The sequence below is a fragment of the Pseudopipra pipra genome, chromosome 11 (genome assembly GCF_036250125.1).
Source record: "Pseudopipra pipra isolate bDixPip1 chromosome 11, bDixPip1.hap1, whole genome shotgun sequence".
Lineage (NCBI taxonomy): Eukaryota > Metazoa > Chordata > Aves > Passeriformes > Pipridae > Pseudopipra > Pseudopipra pipra.
In genome coordinates this window covers 9,806,925-9,830,587 of record NC_087559.1, presented here as the reverse complement: position 1 = coordinate 9,830,587, position 23,663 = coordinate 9,806,925, and the positions used below count along the sequence as shown (strand labels likewise).

Sequence of the window (23,663 nt, the reverse complement as noted above, 5' to 3'; positions counted from 1 at the left end):
CACTTCCCTTGCTTGTCACAGGGGCAGGAGGAGGAGCAGGTTCTGTATAGGGTGCCAAGTTCCTGGATTGTTCTGTGCCCTATGGGGATGTTTGCAGATGCCTCTGACTTTTTCTCCTTTGCAGTGACGTTTTACAACTGCTCTGTGGGACACACTGATTGTAGCCGATGCCAAACAGCTGACTCAAAGTACAACTGCGTGTGGTGTGGAGGTGACAACCCCAGCTGTATCTTCAGGGGCTCTTGCAAGGAAGAAATTGAAGACCTGTGTCCAGCACCTCTCATTCACTCTGTGAGTAATTTGCTCGCTAGTGTACTGCACCCGGGGCAAGGAGGGCTCCGTTCTGCAGTGGAAATCAAAGGGCTGTGAACCCAGAGTGCAAACAGTGCAGCTCGATAACACATTGGCCATCCGAAGAGCAAGGTAGTCCTGTTCAATTGTGATCCCTCAGTGTTGTGAGGATTCTAGGCTGTTGTGCTGGGCTTTCAGTTTGCTGATAGAAAATAGTGGGGAAAGATGCATTTGTATCTCATGCAAGCTGAAAATGGTACACCAAGAGCAGAATCGTTCAGGAGCTGGGAAAGGATCCACAGGATGGATCCTCCAACTGTCCCCAGCCAGACCCTGAAACAGGTCGGCCCAACTGAGCCTGGGGCAAAGGAGAGCAAAACCTAATGATAACAGCACAGCAAAGATGGGAAAGGCATGAGAGGTTACTGGAATTAATTATTTTTGTCTGTTTATTTTAAATGTTTCTTGCTAACTGCCACATGACAAGTGTCTGTAGCCATGTGTCCCTTTTGCTGTCAGCTTGTCCTCCCTCCAGTGGCACACAACATCCATGTGCTGCATCTTGTCTTAGTTTATCTTGGATGCTGCTCAGGGACAGAGCTTTGACGTTTGTGCAGCATGCAATTCATTGTCGTCCTGATGCTGAGGGGGGAATGGTGCTTGCTGCTTCAATACTAGTAACGTGTATTGGCTTGTGCATTCCCACTCTTCAGCACAAATGCCCTGTGGAGTGGTCAGCATGTTAATGGGAAGGCAAAGCAGGGCAGTCTTTGCCTTCCAAGTGGATTATCACCTCTGGGTGGGGACTGCTGGCAACAGCAAGGTATGGGAAAGAAGGCTCCAACTGTGGTGTTGTTTAAAGGCCTTTCTTCTGGTGAGGCTGTGACCTGGTACTAGTCCAAGCTAGTAAAAAGAGTCAGTGAACTGAGCAGGCAGAGTTGAAGGGCCCTGTGCTGTAGATCAGTCGCCAGACTGCAGAGGTCTGAGATGCTGTGACATTTACACATGCGCGGATGTCTTTGCAGGTGTACCCCCTGTCTGGACCAGTGGAAGGTGGCACTAGAATCACCATCACTGGCTCAAACCTCGGGCAGAAACATCAAGACATTGCAGAAACTGTCACTGTTGCAGGAATTCCCTGTGCCGTAGATGCTCAAGAGTATGAGATCTCTAGCAGGTAGAGTATCTGTGAAGCCTCCTCCCAGAGGCAGGCGCTGGCTTTTCCCTTGGCTGCTGACCCAGCCTGAGATGTCTTTGCCTTTGCTGTAGCAGATATTGAGCCTTGCCCATTCCCCAGGAAGTGCCCTGAGTAAGGTCTCTATCTGAATAGTTGCTTAGGCAGTGACCTTAGAGGAATAAGGTTGTGTGCAAGGCGACAGCCAAACGGCGATGCCGTATTCCGACCATGCTGCCCATACAGAGCCTGCAGTCCAGCCAGGTCAGGGAGTCATGGGCTCAGAGCCCTACAGTTCATGGATGTCTCTTCCAGCCACAGGGTGATTTCAATAGAGCAAAGGATGTGGCTTGTGCAAGTGTCACTGATAGGGAAATATCCTGACCATGTTAACACAGGGTGAGGATGGGAACACGTGGTTGGAGGCACACCCCTATACTGTCAGTCTTCATTTGCCAGGTAGACTTCCACTGCCAGGAACAAACCCAATGAAAAGACCTTCTCGACCAGGGACAGGTGAAGGAGTCCTGGTGGGCCCTGTGCCACCCTTCTGGTCACCAGGAGTGCCTGGCAGGTCACACAATGCTTGTAAAAGTAGTGGCAAAGAGAGGAGTGTGAAGCAGAAAGACCTGTCCTGCTGAATCCAGCTCATGTCAGTGATAGAGAACTGCATAGCTGCTGTGTCTGGCCAGGAGAGAACCATATAAGAAGGCAATAATTAAGTGTCAGGAGGTGTGATTTGGGGGACCAAGGAGAAAGAGATATCTGTGTATTTGGCCTGTGGCAGGGCAGGTAGGTGGGAGCCTTGGACCAGGAAGGGAGAGGAGCCAAACAAGCAGCAGCAGAAGAAAGCAATTGTGAGTAATCTCTTGCCAGAGCTATCACAAATGTGTTTTCCATTCTGTGGTAGCAACAGTTGTAGCACCCTTCCCTCTAGGAGCCAGGTAAGATCCTGCTGGGAATGGCCTGCTGTGTCGAGCACTGTTGTCCTGTCTGTGTGCTTTGTTTGTCTGGATCCATCTGCTTTCTGTTTGCATCCTAGAATTAGAGCGTAATCTTCCTGGGGTTAGCACTGTCTGTGTTCTGTATCTATAAATCACCTGGCATCACAGTAGCTTGGCTTGGACTGCACTGCCTAAGTTCAAATTCCTGAGCTTCTTTAGTTGAGGGGATATAGCTGTGAAGCTGGAACCCACTCCTGAGCAAGGCCCAGACAAAATTAATCTCATGCTGTGCAGGAAGGCTGGGAAGTCTCCTGCAGAGTAGCTTTTCTGTTAGCAAATCAGTGCTGTAACATGGGATTCCTTGCTGCTCTTTTCTTAATTTAACTTGACTTTTCACCTTGTTAGCATCTCCCCCATTAAATTATGTCTGGAAAAAGGGATGGGAAGAATGGTTGGTGCAGATCAGGGGATCTGGCTGGTTCTAGAGCCACTGGCTGAAGACCAGTGCCATCTGAACCCACAGTCTTGAGTCTTCTCCTGTATCAGACACAGCACTAATCTGTGCACTGACCACTGCTGGCTTAGGGTCCCTCCAGATGTGACTGATTTTGATCAGCCCTGGACAATGGCAGAGTTCTTGGACTCTTCATGCATCTGTATTACAGTGGGTGTCATCCTGTCTGTCCCAGAATGAACAATCTTAGATAGGATGGGCCTGTTTGGAACTGGCCCTTGCTTTTTTCTGCTGCACCTAATCCATCTTTTAGAGGTGTTTCTCGGTGTTTGGTTGTATATTCTGAGCATGAGATAAGGCTGGAAGAAGGGAGCAGTGGTTGCTGGATGGTTTGAGGACATGATGTGATGGATGCAGCTCACCTGCTTTTCCCTGGTGTGACACTGTTCTTGGATTGTCCTGCAGTATCGTGTGTGTCACTGGCGGGAGCTGGACAGAGAGATTTGGGCATATCGTGGTGGAAGTGCCTGGAGGAGGACGAGGCGTTTCTGGGCATGTTTTCACCTATCAGGTAACATAACTGTAATACCTCCCCTGTGTTTCAAGTATCCCTGGTTGTTTGCTGTGTGAACTTACGGGACTCTACCAGGCACTTCTGGTGTGGTGTGTGGTGTGTTGGGATTTGTTTTGTTTTGTTTTGTTCTCCTCCCATTCTCTCTTTAGATTATAAGAACAGCTGTACTGGGTAATACTAAAGATCCTGTAGTCAAGTGATTTCATAGCTTTTTTTTTTTTTTTACAATGGTAACTATCAAATGCATAAAGAAAGAGGAAAAATACAGGGTATCTTTTCAGTTTGAAGATTTATTTTTTTTTTATTGATGGCCTAACATCTTACTAAGACTTCTGACTTTGCTTTTGTTGATTTGCAAATGGTTGTTTGAACACACTTTTAGCTTCTGACCTTCAGCAGCTAGTGGCAGTAAGTCCAGAGTTCCTGTGCGTTGTATGGAAAAATGTTTCCTATTACTTTTAAACATGTTTCTGTTAACTTTTTGATATCTTAAACCCAGCAACTATGAAATAATATTTAAGCAATTTTTAGGTACAATTATTCCTTTTTTGTCCTTGCTGCATAAGTTACAAATTATGTATCTAGTTGCTTGTCTCCCTCTCCCGTAGGAAGGGGAGAGAGATGCAGAAAACTATTGGGCTTTTCCATTTTTGGCTCTATGGAACCATATATATATACTGAACTATGCTATTGCTCTTCTCTTGATTTTGGTTCTGTTATCACCATTTTGAGGCACTGATGAGAAGTGCAAAAGGAATTTTTACTGTGACATAAAAATGTTTTTTTCTTACTTCACTTCCCAGTAATTCCTACCACTTGGTGTGTTTTTGTTGAGATCTGTGCTTACAGCTGGTAGGGTTGTACAGGTACAAAAGCACTCTTGAATAAGCAGGAATTACTTGGAGACTCACAACTTTGTACATTGGTTGGCTTTTTTTTCTGTAGTCTCCTTGTTCCTTCTCACTCCATGGATCTTGCTTTTTATTTGTCAGCAGTGAGTTACTTGTGCCATCCTGCCTGGCTTCTCTAAATTTTGCTATATCTCCTCATTGGTACAAAGTTTTTTTTGTTACTCTGAATAATTTATCAAATTTCGTTTCCCCTTTCCAGGTCACTTACAAGTATGTTTAACAGCACAGGTCTCAACACAGATTCTCAGGGCTCCCTGCTGGTAATCTCCTCATCTGCTAGACAAACAGACAATTTATTTGCTACCTTGGTTTTCCTAACCTGAGTTATTAATCCAATTACTGATCTGAACAATCCCTTTGAACTGTTAATCCTAGGGTTTGTGTGTGAGGCTCACAGCTCTGCTGGTTGCAGCATCCATCTGCCTTTGGCAGTCCGTGGAAAGGTCCCGAATTCCTGGTCTTGCTAGTGTGATTGATCCCTCCTCTGTTATCTCTGCTCTGTAAGGTAGCTGCTGGAGCCTAGCTGAGGCCTGCCTGTGATTGGGAACTGTAGCTTCTACTTCCAGAGCACTGGAGGTCACTGAAAATATTCTGCAGTTTTCCTTTTCTTGTCTTGTCTTTTGAGGTCTTGTCACTCACTTCTTTTTTTTTTCCTTCCCTCTTCTAGAACCCAGAGCTGAAATCCATTGTTCCAACTCAGGGCCCCAAAGCAGGAGGAACCTGCCTTACCCTTCTGGGCTCAAAGCTGCTGACTGGGCATCCTAACGAGATCAGTGTCCTGCTTGGAGACCTCCCTTGCCAAATGTAAGATCAGTCCCTGCCCATGTGCTGGCTGTGCACTGTCCTGAGTCCTTCCCAGAGCCCCACAGGGTGTGGTGCTGCCTGGCTCAGCCCTTAGCACAAGCAGTTGGAGTTCTGCTCTCCTCCGTCTTCCAGGGGATCCTCCCTTTGAGGGTCATGGCAACAACATTGACTATCTTAGATTCCTGCCCACATCCCTTGGACATGAGCAGTGCTACACACCTCTGTTCTGCATGTCTCTTGACAGGACTGTACCCCATCCTGACACTCTGCTTTTGCCGATGGGGAGCTGCAGTTGGCTCCTGCAGCCTGACCCTAAGAGCTGCTTGTTCTCTTGCACCCTGGAACATGTACCCCTGACTCACCTCACTGCTGGTGAGAAGGGGCACATGCCTTGGTAGTTGTGTCCAGTCTCTTCAATCTGGACAGTGACTATACCTGCTTTTTGTCCATACGCTGCTGCCTGACAAGTGCCCAGCAGTTATTGCTTGCTTAGATAAGGCACAAGAGCTTTCAGCAGAGGTTTGCAGACTGTCTGCAAAGAGAAAGGCATAGTACTATAAAATCTGTCTCTGCAGTGGCTGTGTTAATTCCTTGTTCTCTCTTCTGTCTCTCTAAGCCTCTCTGAGATGACAGAGGATCAGCTGGCATGCCAGACGAGTCCCAGCAATGTGTCCGCAGAACTCCCAGTCACCATCAAATATGGGGACCAAGAGCGGAGACTGGAAGGATCCCTCTTCAGATATACTCTGGATCCCAACATCACTTTTGCAGAGCCACCTAAAAGCTTCCTCAGGTAGAAAGACTTGAATGCTCCTTCCCTGGGGCTCTGTGCAGAGGCAGGTACTCCAGCACCAGCAGCCTCTGTCTGTTGAGTTGCACTTTGGGGTAAAGCCAGGCTTGTAGGAAAAAGCATAAGCAGAAGGGTGGCAGCATGGGCAAAATGGAGCTAATGAATAACAGGTGGGTGAAATCAGCTACTTTTCTCTTTCAGTGGAGGGAGAGTGCTCAGAGTTCATGGATACAACTTAGATGTTGTACAGAAACCCAAGATCCGAGTTACAGTTTCTCCATCCGAACGCCGGCGCAGAGGAGCCGGACGATGGCGCAGAATCATCCCAGACTCGGAGTGCCCTGAGGATGCTCTGTGCAGCATCCAGCAGGTAGCATGGCAAAGTGCTCAGTGGGGATGTGGGTGCACACAGGTTGATGTGTCTGCTTCTGGACAGGTGGACTTTTTGTCCATAGGGCTTTTTTTCCCCCCTAGTTGCTGTTACCTGCATGGATTGTATCAACAGTCTTGGCCGAGTGAAATTTTTCTTTGCCAGACTGAGAGGTTAAGCACTTTCACAAACCTTTCCATGGGTTGGGTCTGCTTCTGCTTAGAGATGTGCAGGATTGTGACGTGGGACAGAAATAGCAGGGCAGCAGTGTGGAGATAAAGGAATCTACAACTGAGTCAGAGAGCTTGTGTGGCTCAGCGTGTCTGCGCTCCAGACTCTTCCTTTTGCACAGTTCAGCCCATCCCTATAGTCTCTGGGCTCTCTTTCAGTCTGAGATACAAAACCAGGCAGAGTTCAGTTAAATTACCAGTGTGACCAACATTTTCTACTCTCCTGCTGCCAGTCTGCTGAGTTGGGTCACCACAGAGGTATTGATGTGGTCACCAAGGTCACAGAGCATGCAGCAGAATTTCGCAGAGGTAGAGGGTGTTTGGCAGCCCGAGTACAAGAAGGATTTGTATTACTAGTGCACATGATGGAGGGCTTCCTTTACATGAACTGAGAGAATGTGCTTCTGATGCATGTGGATAAATAACAGCTGGTTTTACCAATGTTCTTGGGAAAGCATTTGAGGCTGTAGGGCAGAAAAATCCCAGACTAATACTTTCACCAAATGTATAAAATGTATCCAGCCAGGCACGGGAACACTTTCACAGAAGCTTTCAGACTGGGAAATCAGCCTTGCATTGAAGGTGTTTGGTCCCATTCTGTCAGAGCAGGGAGATCTAAAGCAGGTCTCTCTCCAAAATTTGCTGCCAGGGGGATATCAAAGCTGATTCTCAGCACTGAAACCTTCCAACAAAACCAGTGCTATGAAAACCTTCCTTAGAGGAACATGGGGAATTCCTCAGATCTTGGATTTTTCCCTCTACAGTTAAGCAGAGTTCCTCTGGCATTGTTCCAGATGAAAGGAATGCAGACTGGCCCCAGATTGCTCAGAATGAGAAGTATTGCCAAGCTGCAGGAGAAGCACTGGTGTTCCACTACTGACACTTTTTTTGCCTTTTGCATTTAGTTTGAAGAGCCATGTCTTGTTAACTCCTCTTACCTGATCCTGTGCAAAACTCCAGCCATTAACCTGCTGTTGAGGAGTGTCCGTATCAAACTGGAATTTATTCTGGATAATCTGAGCTTTGATTTCAATTCACTGCATCCCATACCCTTCTCTTATGAAGTCAATCCTGTCCTAAAACCACTGAATGCTGAGGATCCTGCCAAACCATATCGTCACAAGCCAGGAAGTGTCATCTCTGTGGAGGTAACACAAAAACTAGCTGGAATTAATGTTTATTGTACGGAGTTGTTTCTAAGCTGAGTGTTTCAAATTGGTGTCATGCAGTATCCAGGGTTTTTAAGGCATTTGTCATGGTTACAGCCTGTCACAGCACATCTGCTTTGGCCTGTGAGAAATGGTACATAAGAGGAAGGAAAAGAGTGCATCAAAAAAGCCTCCTGAGCCCATAAAACATTGTTAAGGGCTTCAAGGGGCTTGTGGAAACTTTTGTGCTTTTTTATTTTTAATTCTAGTAAACTATTTGTATATAAGATGTTAGTACTAAATTATCCGCACATCCTATTCTCAGCTGCTGTTTTTTTTGTACCTGCTTCAGATTCCTCTAGAAGTAACTTAGGAGTAAAAGAATCTTGCCAGTAGGGAAGACCTTACTGGGTGCAGGCAGGAAAATCACTCTTTAAATATGACATGGAAGTGCAGAGTGGCTGATGTTTTTATTGTACATGTGGAAAAAAAAATTTCTGAGTTTTCTTTTGTATGGAAAGGTACTTTCTAGTCTGACACTCATTAAGAAAACTAATGGCTACAGCTGGAGATGCAGTTTCTCCACTTGCTCTTTTTTTGCACAAGTAAAAACTGTGAGGACGTACGAGTCTAGAAATGTCCAGACTGCTGCCACTGGGGTTTGAATGCACGTTGGAGAAGCAGGGCAGTTTGAGAAGACTGAAAAAGAACTTCCAAAGAGCAAGGAGGTCGATCTGCCATCCTGTTGGAATATGCTGACAGAGCTGTGGGTTTAGAAAGCATTGAAACATAAGAATGTAATTAACATCGGTTAGCATGGTTTTATTAAAAAAAGGAGTCTTAAGCCCCCAAAACTAAAGCAGATAAGAGCAGTGGCATAGATGTGTTACACCTTTGCAAGGCATTGATTGATTCACCGGGGTGTATGGGTTAACTGACATGAGACTATCTTTTTAAATACATACACAGAGGGAAGATGTGATGTGGCTGAAGAGCCTTAAGAGGACAGGCTATTTATAACTGTACTTATGCAGCATGCTATGGGTCCTAAAGCTGTAATCTAAATTGTATGCAAGTGAATTTTTAGCTTACAAAATTAACTCCTGCAGCCAATTCAGATGTGAGCCTAATCAGAGAAGAAAAAAGGCTGCTTTCATCCCATAGTAGTGGTTTTCTCTGTCTTCTCTGGAGCCATGGAAATACAGAGTTGTTTTTTCCCCCGTTTTGATGTGCTGTTCCACGTCCGTTGCAGGGGGAAAATCTAGATCTGGCTATTTCCAAGGATGAAGTAATGGCTATGATTGGGGAAGGAATCTGTGTGGTGAAGACTCTAACAAGGAATCATCTCTACTGTGAGCCCCCCTCCGAGCAGCCAGCTCCACGGCACCGCACAAAGCGGGAGGGCACGGACTTGCTCCCAGAGTTCACGGTAGGGAATCAGCAGCACTGCAAGAAATCCTGTTTCTTGAAGCACAAGCGGGAAGTGGGAGTGGGGTGGGAAGTGAGGAAAGGTAGAAGCCCTGGTGAAGGACAGGGGGGATGGCAAGGAGCTGCTCTTGTTCTCAACGCTAATCTTACGTGCCCAGTGTTCCCTGAAAGCAAACACTGTAGCTGGATTCAGTTGTGCTGTGGGACAGCTTTGCTGGGGAGCTGTGTGCCACCTGTGCCCATTCTGGAGAAGCCCTGTGACTTTGTATTTCCTTCCTGCACTGATCTTACATTGTGTCACATGCTTTCTTATAGGTACAGATGGGAAACCTGAACTTCCTCCTGGGCCGAGTGCAGTACGACACGGAGAGCCAGCTCACCTTCCCACTGGAGGCACAGATTGGTTTGGGTGTTGGTGCTTCCTTTGTGGCTCTGATTGTTCTGGTCATCGTCTTCATATACAGGTAAGAAACTCTGGCATTGTATAAGTTCCTCACAACATTTTTCAGTGGATGTGGCCAAGCGTGTACATCTTGGGCCTAAACAAGGTCTTAGTTCTCTTTATTTTGTGCCAAATTCTGAGCCTCTGCTGGTGTTGGATGTGGGAGGCACCAGGCACCTGTTGGTCACAGCCTGCAGCATGGTTTATTCAGAGCCCATACCTAATGGGTGCTCCAAGAGACACATCTAGTTTATGGAACACTGTTTGGCATCCTGCAATGATGATGTTCGGTAGAAATTGCCTCAGCACCAACTGCCCTGGAGCCTTTGGCAGCAACACAACAGTTGGCAAGGACAGTCCCTGGGTCAGTGCCACTGGGAACAATTCTGCTTCTTATTGCAGGAGGAAGAGCAAACAGGCTCTGAGGGATTACAAGAAAGTTCAAATCCAGCTGGAAAATCTGGAAACAAGTGTTCGGGACAGATGCAAAAAGGAATTCACAGGTCAGTCACTGAGCTCCTAGGTTCTTGCAGCTTCAGGGAAGCTTAAGGAACCACTCAGCCCTACTTCTCTTCCCATTCCTGTGTACTTGTCTGCATAACGCAGGGCCGGCAGTACCTGCACCAGTGCATTGAAACATATAGCAAAATTTTTCCCTATTTTTTCTTTAATTCAGGGCACAATGATCTATACAAACCCCTCTCATTCTCCAGTTCATCCTCCAGACTCAGATGAAGAGCTAAAGGTCAAGGCAGCACTCTTGAAGAGATCTAGCCCAGTCTCTTGCAGCCCATGTTCTGGGGGTTGTACTTGAGCTGCTTACAGCTGTGGGAGACCTGGGGCTCTGAAGCTCTGCAGGTGACTCCAACTGTAATCCCAGCTAATGTGGGAAGTAGTGAGGAGCAGGAAGTCTAATACTCTCTACTGTGGGTTATGGCTGTAACCACAGATGTGTGCTGAACAGTGGCTTCCTCGTTATAAAACAGGGAGCCAGCCCTTGATTGGAACTTTCCTTATGCATTTTCTCCCGCTGCCTACTTTAGTTTTAAATGTTCTAGCAATGAGACCCCCATGTGCCTCTTCCTGACAGGAAACATCCTTCCTCTTTCTCAGTCCCATCCTGCTGGCCCCGGTTCCTGCACTCACCTCATGCTCTGCACCACCAGTTGCGTGATCCTGTCAGTTGTGTCAACCTCATGGGCGTTTCCTTTCCCTCAGACCTGATGACTGAGATGATGGACCTCACAAGTGACCTTGTGGGCACAGGGATCCCCTTCCTGGACTACAAGTCCTATGCAGAACGCATTTTCTTCCCGGGCCATCGTGAGTCACCGCTGCAAAGGGACCTGGACATCCCTGAGTGCCGGCGGCAAACAGTGGAGCAGGGCTTGGTCCAGCTCTCCAACCTGCTCAACAGCAAGCTTTTCCTCACTAAGGTAATGTCCCTCTCTCTGCTTGCAGCCTTCTCTGGCACCAGGGCCACGTCACTGCCAGCAGAAAGTGGGCAGTGTCTATTAAGGTTCAGTCCTCAATAGCTCCCTGCAGCATCACTTCTTCCAAGAGCCAGCAGCTGCAACTGCCTTGTTTTCAGCAGATTCACACACTGGCTTATCTCTCTCCCCACCAGTTCATCCACACTCTGGAAATCCAGCGCACTTTCTCTCCGAGAGACCGGGCCTATGTGGCATCACTGCTCACGGTGTCACTGCATGGGAAGCTGGAGTACTTCACTGACATCCTCAAAACGCTCCTGAATGACCTCGTGGAGCAGTACGTGGCCAAGAACCCCAAGCTGATGCTGCGGAGGTGAGTGAGCCAGCCATGGCTACCAGCTGCCCGAGGGGATGGAGCCTTTCTGTCCAGCTCTGAAACCCCCATGAGCAGGACAACATCGTGGCATGGGCTGCAGCTGTGAGACCATACATTGAATGGGAGGAAGCTGTAACAATGACACCCTTCTCTCCAGGCAGGGAATAGAGCAAGAAAGGTGTAGAAAGAGTAGGAAGCTGGAGTTGCCTGCCCAAAATCCTTCTTCTTTTGAAGTTGCTGTATACCTTGTGTTCAGGTACTAGGGCTCTGCCAAGTCTGCTGATCCCACTTGGTTGTTTAGAGGTCCCTGGGTTCATGGTCAAGCCATATTTGGAAGCTAAACTGAGATATCTCCCATGTTCAGATCCCCATTAGCCCCTTGTCTGGTCCATCCTGAAGAAATTTCCCTTGTTTGGGAACTACTAGAGGCTTTCCTCTGTCTCCTGCTTCATGTCTCTCCTGTCATTTGGTGCCTCCTTCAGGCTGAAAAGAGCTTTCAATAAGTGATGTCAAAAGCATTAACCTTACTGGTCTCTAACATTTTTTTTTTTCTCTCCCTTCACCCTGTATCATTATTTAGTGTGCTCTTTTCTCTAAGGGAGGAATCTTTATCTCCAAATTTCCCCCTGCTCTGCACCATATTCCTGTGACCAACCTGATGCTCTCTTTCAGGACAGAAACAGTGGTAGAGAAGCTGTTAACCAACTGGATGTCCATCTGCCTGTACGCCTTTGTGAGGGTGAGCTCTTTGTCCCGTTGTGGTGTAGAGGGGCCAACAGAGGGCAGGCAGCCACAGCTTTGCTTTGTGCCTCACTCAGCTGAAGCAGTGCCAGAGTCACCCTGTATTTCAGGGTGAGGAATAAGAGAGCTGGGCTGTTCACTGGGAACAGGGATGCTTAAATAAGCATTAATAGCACTCATTGTTTCCAGGATGTCTCTCCAGGTCATGGAGGGCTCAGTGCAGCTCCTTTATTTTGAAACACACTGGCCATAGGCTGGTCTGTGCATGGAGAGGACAGATGCTGGTTTAATTCCTTTCCTTGGAGAGGGGGTGGCACTCAGATGAGTGACACAGAGGCAGAGCAGTGCTTTGGTTGTGTGCATCTCCCTGGTAGCTGACGCTTCCCTGTGCATGAAGCAGGAGCTGTTGCCACAGGCTCTGTCTTTGCCTGCTGTGGCTCAGCTGCTGTATCCTCAGTCTTGATCCCCCTCTGCTTGGTGTCCATGTTTCAAAGCTATTGGGTTCTGCTGGGAGGAGCAAGCTGAATTTCTCTCCTTCCTTTCCATTGCCAGGATTCTGTTGGGGAGCCCCTTTACATGCTATTTCGAGGAATCAAGCACCAGGTGGACAAAGGGCCAGTTGACTGGGTGACAGGGAAAGCCAAATATACCCTGAATGACAACCGCCTTCTGAGAGAGGACCTGGAGTACCGGACTCTGGTAAGCACCAGATCTTCTGTCCTCTCTGGTATGACAGGGCTGAATGTCTCTGCTCCCATTACAGAGGTGGAAGTGCAGCATCCTGATGCTGTCTCTTGGGAGCCAGGTTTGTCCCAGCAGCACAGGTCCACAGTTGAGCAAGAGCTCTGCTAAATCTGGTGCTTTTGCCCTAGGCTGATAGGAACCTTCACCACAGTAATCTGGTGTATGTGCTGTGCTCTGTCTGGAAATAAGGGGATGACATTGCTGATGGTGCTTTGAAGCTCCTCCCCAGTGATGTTGAACTGGCTTCCAGCTCTTGACACAAGACTGAGAACAGGGCGTTTAACATTTGTAATGTTTTCTTTTCTGAAACTCTCAGTGAAAGGACGAGCTGTTAACTTGACTGAATGCCAACCACCAAAGGTGTAAATGTGCCAGATATAATCTTATCAGCTGAGTAGCTGTGACCTTTTCTTCCACAGACCTTAAATGCTTTGACACAAGCAGGAGTTGGTGCAGGAGGGGCAGAAGACTCCCAAGGGATTTCTGCAAAAGTGCTGGACTGTGATACCATAACACAGGTGAAGGAGAAAATCCTAGATCAGATCTACAAAGGGACACCATACTGCCACCGGCCAGACCCAGACACCCTGGACCTCGGTGAGCAGAACTCTTTGTTGCCAAAAATCAGTGAGGAAGTGGAGGAGTGATGGTTGGGTATCTGTGCACAGTGATGTTTGTTGTTCTCTGCTGGCTGTCCAGAGCCACTGACCAAGGATCTTGTGCTCTGGCTGGACCCAACAGGGCATGATGCAGGAAAGGGGCTGTAACAGCAAGAAGCAGGAGTTGGAAGGAGGCAGTTGGGTTCAGCCCATTCCATTTCATGGTGTTCTTTGCCAGACTCAGACCATAGCAATAGCTTGGGCAAGGAGATATAGAAAAAAAGTACAGAAAATGTGTAGGAGAGGAGGTGGATTTGAGTGCAGTGCAAAGATGCTGTGGTCAGAGACTGGCTCTTCCTGGCAGTGAAGTCAATGACAGCCTCTCAGTAATCTGTCAGCAAGGGTTTTGCCCACAGTACTTAATGAATGGTAGAACTTACATTGTGAGGGAAACCACTGTTTTCCATCTTCTTCATTCTTTGCTGTTGCTGAATAGTGGTGACATTTAGAAATGAGAAGGTACTGAGGAAATAGTAGCTGATAAGAACTATGGGTGCATATTTGTCGTTTGAACCACCTGCTTGAAGAGTCACAGTCTGACAGAATTTGTAGGAACTTGACAGGTGGAACCTGGGAGGCCATGAGGCCACCTGTCCCCGTGCTCAGAGAGAGACTGTCCTGTGACTGCAGGACAGCATTGTTGCAGGCACTTGCTCAGGTTATGTTGTCTGTGAAATACCACGGGTAAAGGTTGATGAGAATCAGAGGGTGTGTAATGAGGTCAGCCAGGCTGAAGCAGATGATGCCTCGAATTAACACTTAATCTGTTCATTTTCTGTGTTTCGGTGGCTGTAGAGTGGAGATCAGGGCTGGCAGGACATCTGATACTGTCCGATGAGGATGTGACATCTGTTGTTCAAGGGACTTGGAAACGTCTGAACACTCTTCAGCATTACAAGGTCAGAACTCAGTCTGCCATTGCCTTGTCTCTCTTCTCATCTTCCATCACTGTCATGCTCTATTTGTGGCTCTGGCTCCTGGTGGGTGGTCACTGTCAAAAGGCTGGACCTTTCTTGCAGCATCGTATTCAAATTAGGTTAATGCTGTGGCCTGCACTCTGACTTAAGCAAGCGCAGCCCTGTCCTTAAGCTGTGCCTGAGATGTGGGCAGGTGTGGAGCTTGGAAGGAGATGCACAAGTTCACGCCTGGTGGCTGCTGCAGTGATGTGCTGGATCTGTTCATGTTCCAGTCCAGATCAGTTAGCACTGGCCTGCAAAGTAGCTTCTAGGAATGGAAAGAGGGAGCTTTTAATTGCCTTGCACCAACATGTCACATGTTGCACCAATATGTCATCAACATGTTCTAGATGTAAATAACCTCAGTCCCTGAGTATTATCTTCATTGTACTTTGCAAGTCAGTTTTTTAATTGGTACAGACAAGATTTTCTCACCATCAGGAAAGACAGTGATGGTGCTCCAAAATTCCTCTTTCTGTCCCTTTTTCTAGTAATGGTATGGTCTGTTTTGGTCTACAAGCACTTGCCTGCTGTGCTGATGAGGAACACATGCCATTTGTTTTGAAAGTCGTTGTTTTGCTTGTGTGCAGGTGCCTGATGGAGCAACAGTAGCACTGGTCCCACGCCTGACAAAGCACATCCATAGGGAGAATCAGGATTACATCCCAGGAGAGAGTGAGTTTGAGGTCTTGTTCTCATAAAATGATTTTAGAGCACCTGCTATTTACTGGGATAAGTCTCCTGCCATAGCCCCAGCTTTATGCTTCTATAGAAGGCTGACACATGCTTTGGACCCTCACAGGATTGTCAGGAAATGTGAGAGCTTGGGCAGGTGAGATGAGAGAAAAGCAGAAAACTGTGAGAGCAGAGGAAAGCTGGTCTGGGTGTGGAAATGCAGGACAAGCACAATTCTCTAATTCTGACTCACCAGGGCTTACTGTAGTCTGCAACTTGTAGAAATCTTAATATCCTCAGGTGCTCGGCATGGGTCGGGAATGGGATGGTGATGGGATACCAGGCAGTTCCCTTACTGCCTGGCAGAGTAAACAGCTCCATGGATACTCCTGTGGCACGAGGGACAATAGCCACAGTCTACAGCTTGAGATTCAAATTGGATGTGGAAAAAAACCTTCAACAAACCCTGAAACAAACCATTGGGGTGGTGGGAGATCTCTGTCTGGGGAAGTTTCCAAGACTTTGAAGGTTTTGGGTGGACAAAGGCAACCTTCTAGTTGCTAGTGCTAGCACTGATTGTACTCTGTGCAGAAGGCTGGATAGAGGCCTCCAGAGGTTTCTTCCCATTTGTGTTTCTGTCATATTGGGAAATCTTGCTTCCTTGGGGCTCACCTGGCCAAGCTCCATTGTGAGAGGACCCACACTGATCTGTCAATAATTGGTTGGTTTAGAAACACCAATGCTGGAGGATGCAGATGAAGGTGGGATCAAACTTTGGCACCTCGTAAAACCAACAGAAGAGCCAGAGCTTCCCAAGCATCGGCGTGGGAGCTTAAGAGATCGGGAGCGAGCCAAGGCAATCCCGGAGATCTATCTGACACGTCTGCTCTCAATGAAGGTGAGAAGAAGCACAGACTGTGTTGTGCTTGGGATCTTGCCTCCCTTCGTATCCCCTGGGAGAGATTGCAGGGATGTGTATGAGGATGAAGCAGCCCCCCCCCTGCCTGCAGTACATCTGACTTCCCTCCACGTTTTGCTTTGCTCATGAGCTTCTCCCTGCCCTCTCTTCCACAAGCCACTGGGGCCTCCTTTCTGCAGTGGGTCTGAGGTACCTTTAGATGGGTGAGGGGAGGTCACTGAGCAGAAGAGGGTGACCTCTCGTTTGTGTGAGGCTTGGGTTGTCCACTCTCCTCTGTTCTGACTCTGTCCTGCTCGGTTCTTCACAGGGCACTTTGCAGAAGTTTGTGGATGACTTGTTCCAGGTGATCCTCAGCACCAACCGCCCTGTCCCTCTGGCAGTCAAATACTTCTTTGATCTCTTAGATGAGCAGGCCATACACTATGGGATTTCAGACCCTGAAACCATCCATATCTGGAAGACAAACAGGTAGGGTGCTCCTGAGGGCCCCAAAGGAGGCACCACTAATTTGCCTGAAGCTGATCACTTGCAAAGTGACAGCCACCTCTGCCTGCTGAGGAGGAGCAAAAGGGAGTGCAGGGCAGAAGAGCATTGGGGTAAAGAGCTGGTTTTGGTGGGAGAATAAAGCTGAAAGATGCAGTAACACACAGGACATCTTTTGGCACTGTAGTTGCTACCTTTGCTGATGCCCTGTTGCACTTCTGTCTGCAGCCTGCCCCTGCGGTTCTGGATCAACATCATCAAGAATCCCCAGTTTGTCTTTGATGTGCAGACGTCGGATAATGTAGATGCTGTGCTGCTGGTCATTGCACAGACCTTCATGGACTCCTGTACAATAGCTGACCATAAGTTAGGGCGGGTGAGTACAGAGGGAGAAGGGAGCACGGTAGGCACAGAGAGTTGAGCAGTGCTGCCCCAGGAAGGCAATAATGTTTATGTTGCATCATGGAAACAGCAAGCCAGGCTCATTTTTGCTTCCATGTGCCACTGGAGAACAATGGGGACTCCTGGGAAGAGAGGAGGGAGGAGCTGGTTTTGTTTATCAACAAGAAGTTGTTGAGAAGTGCTCTTTATTTGCAGCTTAGAGCTACTTGGGGGACAGAGCTGAACTCTAGTTGGCTGTGGCAGACAGTAGGGGTCACAGGGTGCAGCTTGGGACATTCAGGGTGGCCATTAGAAAAACTTTCTACCACCACTACTCACCCTGTGCCTATGGTGGAACAGTCCTGCACAGGTCACCAGAGATGGGATGGGTGGATCTCTGGAGGATGTAAGGCATCAGCTATGCAAAGCCATAGCCAGTGTGATCTCATACTGGTGATCACCCAGCTCCAAGTTCAAAGGCTGGACTAGGGATCCCAGACACATCTCACCAACACATCTCAGGGTTCCTCAGACTGCATTATTAGAAGAGAGCCTGCTATTTGAAGTGCCTCTCCATGCAGAGGACAAAAAATTCCTGATCCTGAACAAATGACAGAAAATAGTGATGGTGTTACCTGCTGAGATTAGTCCACAGCATGATGAAGGAGCTTTTCATAATCAATTCTGGTTTTGGATGTTCAAGGACTCTCCGATCAATAAGCTGCTTTATGCCCGGGACATTCCTCGCTACAAGCAGATGGTGGAAAGGTAAGTGATGGATGTGAGGAGGTGTAGTTTGAGCAGTGAGAAGGAGGAACCACACACTAACTGCCTGTGTACCACTGTCTAGGTATTATGCGGACATTCGTCAGACCATCTCTGCCAGTGACCAGGAGATGAACTCTGCCCTGGCTGAGCTATCACGGGTAAATAAAATTATTTCAGAAGTCATCTGGCCTCTCACCTGTGCATCTAAGAGAGAGTTATTAATGCAAGGATGAGAGATACTCCGGTTGAGTGTACATTTCTGCTCAGACCTACTGACTGTTCCCAGTGGCTGCTCTGCATCACAGGGAAGGCAAGGGCCCCTGAAGAGAAAAGTCTAGTCAAGGGTTCAGGGCAAGGAGTACATATGATTTTTCCTTTGCTAGGATCTGCTGGTGAGTTCCCTTTCTTGTTGCTTTGTGCAATGGGCACATTTCCTAATGAGTTGTGAGGACACAGAATTTAGATGAACAATTGTTAAGTGTCTCACAGTTTTGTCTCATTTCCTCTCTTATACACAGAATTACTCAGGTGACCTCAATTCCCTGGTGGCTCTACATGAATTGTACAAATACATCAATAAGTACTATGACCAGGTGAGTGTGTGTTTTCAGCAGGTATGAACATGCCCTTCTCCTTTTACCATCCAAACAAAAAACTACAAAACAATTAACAATCAAGAGCAGCCAAACTATTACAACACTGTGTATTGTTTCATTGGCATGTGTAACTCATGTCATGAGTAACACTTATCATTTCAATTATCACTTAACACTTTATCAGTTCTTATCAAAGAGAGACAGAGGAAATCACCAAAAAGAACTTATCTGTAACTTGGAGGCTGTTGGGATTTCATGTACGCTTTTTTTTTTTTTGACTCCAATACTCAAAAACTCTACTTCAAAATGAAATGCAGTTAGTTCAGATTAATTTACTGAAGACTTAATTTTCAGGTGAGAAGTTTAGCGTTCTTTTTGCCCTGTGATATTTATAAGTCATTAGAATGAATCTAGGATACCTATTCTGTGGTTAATTTGAGATTAATTACCACATACCTGCTCTGGACTTGAGCACGCTGAATTCCAGCTTGGGGCTCTCCACGGTGCATGGAATTGAGCTGGTTGAGTGTTGTGTGCTGGAGAAAGGCTGCCAGTGAGCTCTGTCTTGTTGCAGATCATTACTGCCTTGGAAGAAGACCCAACGGCACAGAAGATGCAGCTCGGATATAGACTGCAACAGATTGCAGCAGCTGTGGAGAATAAAGTCACAGATTTGTGACAGGCACAGACAGACTGCTCTCCCCTGGCTGAACGGGGACAGTGCTCATCCTAGTTTATACACAGGGTGTCCTGCTGCCATTGGAACCAGACTGTCCAAGGAACCTGCGGGTGACATTAGCAGGAATGGCCAAGGCAGTACAAAGTACAAGCGTCCTTGCATCTCAGAGAATATTTTTTTACAGCTTTTTTTTTTCTTTTTAAAAGCGAAACAAAACAAAACAAAAAAGGACAAACTTTGTTTTTTCCCTGGCAGAGACTGTTGCGGGGCCACACAGGTCCTTCCTACAGACGTTACGTGAATGTGCCAAGTTTCCAAACCACGTTGTTGAAGAGCCAGGTGACAACACGGAGCACTGTGTCTGTGGAGTCCATGGATGCCCTTGCCAGTGCTGGGACACTCCCTGCTGCACCTGCTCACTTCAGTGGGGATCAGGAAGCTTTCCCTGGGCTGACTGTTGTGCTAACCTCTGTCCCCAGCTAGCGAGCACTTCTGTGGTGTCCTACCTGAGAAACTCCTGACAGCAATGCCCCTGCTTGTTCCGGATGTTGGATGTGGGAAGGAGATGTCCAAAGGCAAAGGTCTCTTGCTCCCCAGTGCTCTGGTCTCTGACAGCTCATGTGTGGCACCTGCTTGGCTGTAACATGCTCCCCAGCATGTGTGCTTGCCCAGGGGGCCACTATAGATGAACAGCACCCCCTCACCCTTCCCCTCAGGACAAATTCAGCATGTGAGAGTTGCTGCCTGGCTTGCCTCGGTGTCCACTGACCCAACTCGGATCTGTCTTCCTGGTTCCTTGTGGTCAGAGGTTGCCCTGCTCTTTGGAAAAGCACAACAAATTCCTTGTGCCACTCCCCCTTCCTTTGGTGTCCAGCTGTTCTGCTGCTCTGAACTGGACTTGTAAATACCCTCAGAAAGTTAATGTATTTAAATGCTAAAGGAGAATGTTTAACTTTGTGGCTTTGAGACAAAGCTTTTCTTGGAGAAGTATCTCTGTGCACTTCTACTGACAAACGTCTGTCAGCACTGGAGCAGTTTTCTCCACTGCTTTGTCTGCAGGGATAACTCATAGGTGTCTCCGTTGTCGTACCAGCAGCTCGCTGTTCCCCATGGATCAGTTCCAGACTCTCTGTGTGCTCTTCTGTTAGGCTTGCCTTACACCTTATTCTCAGCTCCACTTCCCAAACTCTCCTATCATGGCACATACAAGAGTTATTTGGGGAGCTGTAAACTTCAAGGAGCTGTGAAGCACAACTGCGTTGTTCCCAAGGAGGGTCAGGTGTCCTGCAAATGGGAATGATTCTTGTATGGAAGGAGAGGCTGGAGCAGGCGCAAGCACAGTTAGTTGGCAGCTGTCATGGGGCAGCTCCTCACTGCTCCTTCCTTAGTTCCTCCACTTTGTGAAGAGAGTCCTCTGCCCTTCTGGGAGTCAATCTCTATTTATAGGGGTGCCCTACTCATTCTCTTCCTCCTCTGCTGCTAATTCCACACTGATGTCCTGCATTCCTAGGGCAGGTAGACAGGTCTGACTCCTCTGTCACTTCCCTGAGGTGGTGATTGTGTGGGCCAGGAGATAGCAGAGCTAGCACAGGGCAGGATCATGTCCCTGCCTCTCTTTACATTGCATATAGCAGTAATTCCAGCCCTGTCCCATCAGCCCTGTGGCTTTGTGCAAGTGCTGTGCAGTTGCAAAACTGTTCTTGGAGCAGTATAAAACAGGCTGATGCTGGCCTCTCTTCCTACACAGCCAGCTCTCCTGTGACCCTCTCTCAGCAGTATTCCCAGGTACTCTGTGTGCTGAGCATGACCAACATCCCTGTGTCACCTTCTGCTGCCATCCTGCTGTACAGAGCAGTAGGGTAGCTGGCTGGCTGCTGCCAAGCAGAAAGGGGGGGTCAGAGTTTGCCTCTCTTCCTTGAGGTGATGACCAGCTTGAATCTCACTCCTGCCTGACCACCCATTTCCACAAAATTTACAGGAACTTAGCATCTCTAAAACCTTTGTCCTGACTAAATCTGGTTAAATTGGCCCCAGAAAAGCTGGGTGGAGGAAAGGATTGGAAAAAGCCAACACAATGCACGTAAAGCCCATTCCATTAGGAACTGCAGGAGACGATTCCCTGGTTTGAGGCAGGTGCAGGTATAGTGGTGGAGTAGCATCATCCCCTTGTGTGTTGGTGGATGGACTTTCTGCCCCAGGCAGCAAGGCCTAGTTTTTGGCCTCTCCAGCTCACTGAGTGTCTGGCAGGAGCCACAGGCTCTCTGCTGGATTTCTGGCTCTGCAGACTGGTAATGTCTGCCCCTATTTTTGCAGAATTATCTCTGCGCTTTCCCAGAACAGGGTGGCTTGAGGCTTAATTCTCAATCCACCTCACGCTGGCATCCACATCCTCCTTGCTTCTCAGTAGTGCTTCTGGATGTTGGAAGTGATCTGCTTTCTCCCAGTGTATCTGTGAAAGTCTGCTTTTATTAGAGCAATAATGAAGAGCTAAAAATAGAGTTAAACATAGGTGATTGACTTATTTAACATCTTCAGCTTGTCCTTGCATGGCTGGATAGGAGACACTGCCCGGCACAGGTGCAGTGAGGGTGGAAAGCTGGTAGTGCCCATCTCTTCCCATTCCATCTGTCCTCGGTGTTCTCGATACCAGCATCCTCCTCCCCTGCAGACATGCACTGAAGGCCCCTCGCTGAGATCAACTTGGGTATTTAGGCATGGCCCCTCTTCTCTCCGTCCATGCCCCTCTCCTGTGGCAAAATCCATTACTACGACAGGGTTCTGTTGCATTTAAATTTGCACAAAACAGGTTTTGTTATGAAATTCCCTATTGCAGGGAAGACTTATTTATTTATTCCTTGCGATCCTTCTAAGTTTTCTCCAGTCTCTGCCTGATTCCACAACCAGCTTGTCAGACACTCTGGAGATGAATGTTCCTGCTCAAGGACAGAGAATTCTCACTGGGTGTTCCCGTTTGACTACAGGTAGCAAGTTCTGTGGGCACCAGCAGGGAGAGCCCTGCCACCACAGCCAGTCCCCTCCTGCGGGATACAGGCACAGTGAGGGGATGTGGCTGCTCCAATGGGACCCTCAGAACAGTGATGAGTGGCAGGCATCTAGCTTTATTTAGTACTGCAGTCAGAGAGAGGAACTTGCTTCTGCCCTGGTCTGGGTGAAAGGCTGAGAACTGATCAGTATTAAGATAAATCTCCGTTAGTGTATTTGAATGTCTCTCCTGTTGGCATGACGAAGCGTAGCTGGCACGCACGTGATGTAGATGTGAGAGCTCTTGCTTTCATCTGTCTGGTGGCAAATTTAGGCTGTACCTGAGAGGTTTTGTGTGTTTGTAGAAATGATGGCTAATTTTTTTTTAAATGAAAATAGAGGGTTCTCGGATGCTGCTGCCTCGGTGGAATGCCGTTTCTTTTTCAGGGTGTGCCCCAGTTGCAGCCAGATGCTGCTTTTTTTTGTGTGTGTGTGTGCCTTTCTTGTGGGGATGATTCTTTTGGTTTCCAGAACACCCAGGGCATTTGCTCTAGTCTTTTTCCCAGTCCTCTGTCCTGGTGACTCTGCTCTCTCCCAGCCTTGTGACTTGGTGTCTGTCTGTTAAGGTATGGCCTGACCTGCATTTATGCCCTGCCACACCTTGAGTTCTGCTCAGAGCACCCAAGGTACTGTCTTTCTCAAATTGGAATTAATAATTAATATAAAAAGCTTGAAAAAAATCTGAATTTTGTTACATAGTGTAATAACTGTTTGTAGATACTGTTCTGAGATGTAGGAATCTATTGGTGATATAAGAGGTTTTGTCTGTAAATAATCAGTTTAGAGTCCAAATGATTTTAATAAAGAGAATTCTTACACAATAATTCAATAAATTTTAATATACAACCTCTGTGTCATGCTTGTGTTGCATGATGATGCAATTACCCAGAATGTATTTGCCTCTTTTTTCATCCCAAGTGGAAACCATGTACTCCTGAGCACCAGGACCTGGGAGCTGTGTGAGGAAAGTGAGGCCTTTCTGTCCTGCCCCCTCCATAGGCTGTGTTTCTTCGAGATAATCTTGTGCCACCTTCCACCTAGATCCCAGTGCTTCTGCAGTTTCCAGAGCTCAAATACCATCCCTGCCCACAGGAGGAGGCAGCCTCCCTCCACAGACACTCTGTTGGGCTGACACTGAGGGCACGTGGCAGCTCTGGCTGTGGTCTCCCACCGTGGGTAAGGGTCGCTGAAGCTACAGTTTATGTTGGTCACTGTTGTCCACCAGCATGAGGCAGAAACCAGTGTTCCTAAATTACCAAAACAACTTAATTCTAAATGAATTACACAATTCTTCCCAGACAGAAAGCTGGCTCCTGGCCCATCTATCCTCTTTTCTTCTTCCCCCCCCACTTCCTTTACTAGCAGAGTTTTGGATAGAGTCTGCCTCTCCCTCTCTTTTAGTCCCTCCTCTCTGTACTCTGCGTGTTCTTGTTGCCTTTTAGGGGTCACACACCACTTGTCCCCCCCGTGCTGCCCTGCACAGCTCAGTACCCAGCCTGGTGCAGCCTCTGCCCCCTCCCTTGATATTTTTAGTGCGGGGGAAGGCAGGTGAGAGCAGAGGGGCACAGGCAGGGGGAGAACCGCTCTGGGAGGCCCCGGCCTGGGTTTGGCAGCCTGGAACTGCAGCAGAGCTACTGCGAGGCACGGTTAA

General features: G+C 47.8%; 1 protein-coding gene across 7 annotated transcripts in view; it reads left to right on the top strand.

The window, feature by feature from the left end:
• PLXNB1 (plexin B1) overlaps nucleotides 1-22,858 on the top strand; it is a 78,908-nt gene extending 56,050 nt beyond the window's left edge. For all 7 annotated transcript variants that reach the window (XM_064667456.1, XM_064667455.1, XM_064667452.1 and 4 more), the window contains 24 exons: nucleotides 125-291; nucleotides 1,317-1,468; nucleotides 3,329-3,434; nucleotides 5,016-5,152; nucleotides 5,769-5,945; nucleotides 6,144-6,312; nucleotides 7,448-7,690; nucleotides 8,943-9,119; nucleotides 9,434-9,582; nucleotides 9,963-10,063; nucleotides 10,779-10,996; nucleotides 11,188-11,366; nucleotides 12,042-12,108; nucleotides 12,663-12,809; nucleotides 13,274-13,451; nucleotides 14,309-14,412; nucleotides 15,060-15,144; nucleotides 15,876-16,042; nucleotides 16,371-16,531; nucleotides 16,775-16,922; nucleotides 17,631-17,695; nucleotides 17,778-17,853; nucleotides 18,214-18,288; nucleotides 18,866-22,858. In XM_064667456.1, coding sequence (XP_064523526.1) covers nucleotides 125-291; nucleotides 1,317-1,468; nucleotides 3,329-3,434; nucleotides 5,016-5,152; nucleotides 5,769-5,945; nucleotides 6,144-6,312; nucleotides 7,448-7,690; nucleotides 8,943-9,119; nucleotides 9,434-9,582; nucleotides 9,963-10,063; nucleotides 10,779-10,996; nucleotides 11,188-11,366; nucleotides 12,042-12,108; nucleotides 12,663-12,809; nucleotides 13,274-13,451; nucleotides 14,309-14,412; nucleotides 15,060-15,144; nucleotides 15,876-16,042; nucleotides 16,371-16,531; nucleotides 16,775-16,922; nucleotides 17,631-17,695; nucleotides 17,778-17,853; nucleotides 18,214-18,288; nucleotides 18,866-18,970 — 3,353 coding nt within the window. In that variant the 3' untranslated portion in view covers nucleotides 18,971-22,858. The remainder of the gene's footprint in view (nucleotides 1-124; nucleotides 292-1,316; nucleotides 1,469-3,328; nucleotides 3,435-5,015; nucleotides 5,153-5,768; nucleotides 5,946-6,143; nucleotides 6,313-7,447; nucleotides 7,691-8,942; nucleotides 9,120-9,433; nucleotides 9,583-9,962; nucleotides 10,064-10,778; nucleotides 10,997-11,187; nucleotides 11,367-12,041; nucleotides 12,109-12,662; nucleotides 12,810-13,273; nucleotides 13,452-14,308; nucleotides 14,413-15,059; nucleotides 15,145-15,875; nucleotides 16,043-16,370; nucleotides 16,532-16,774; nucleotides 16,923-17,630; nucleotides 17,696-17,777; nucleotides 17,854-18,213; nucleotides 18,289-18,865) is intronic.
• The last annotated feature ends 805 nt before the right edge of the window (nucleotides 22,859-23,663 follow it).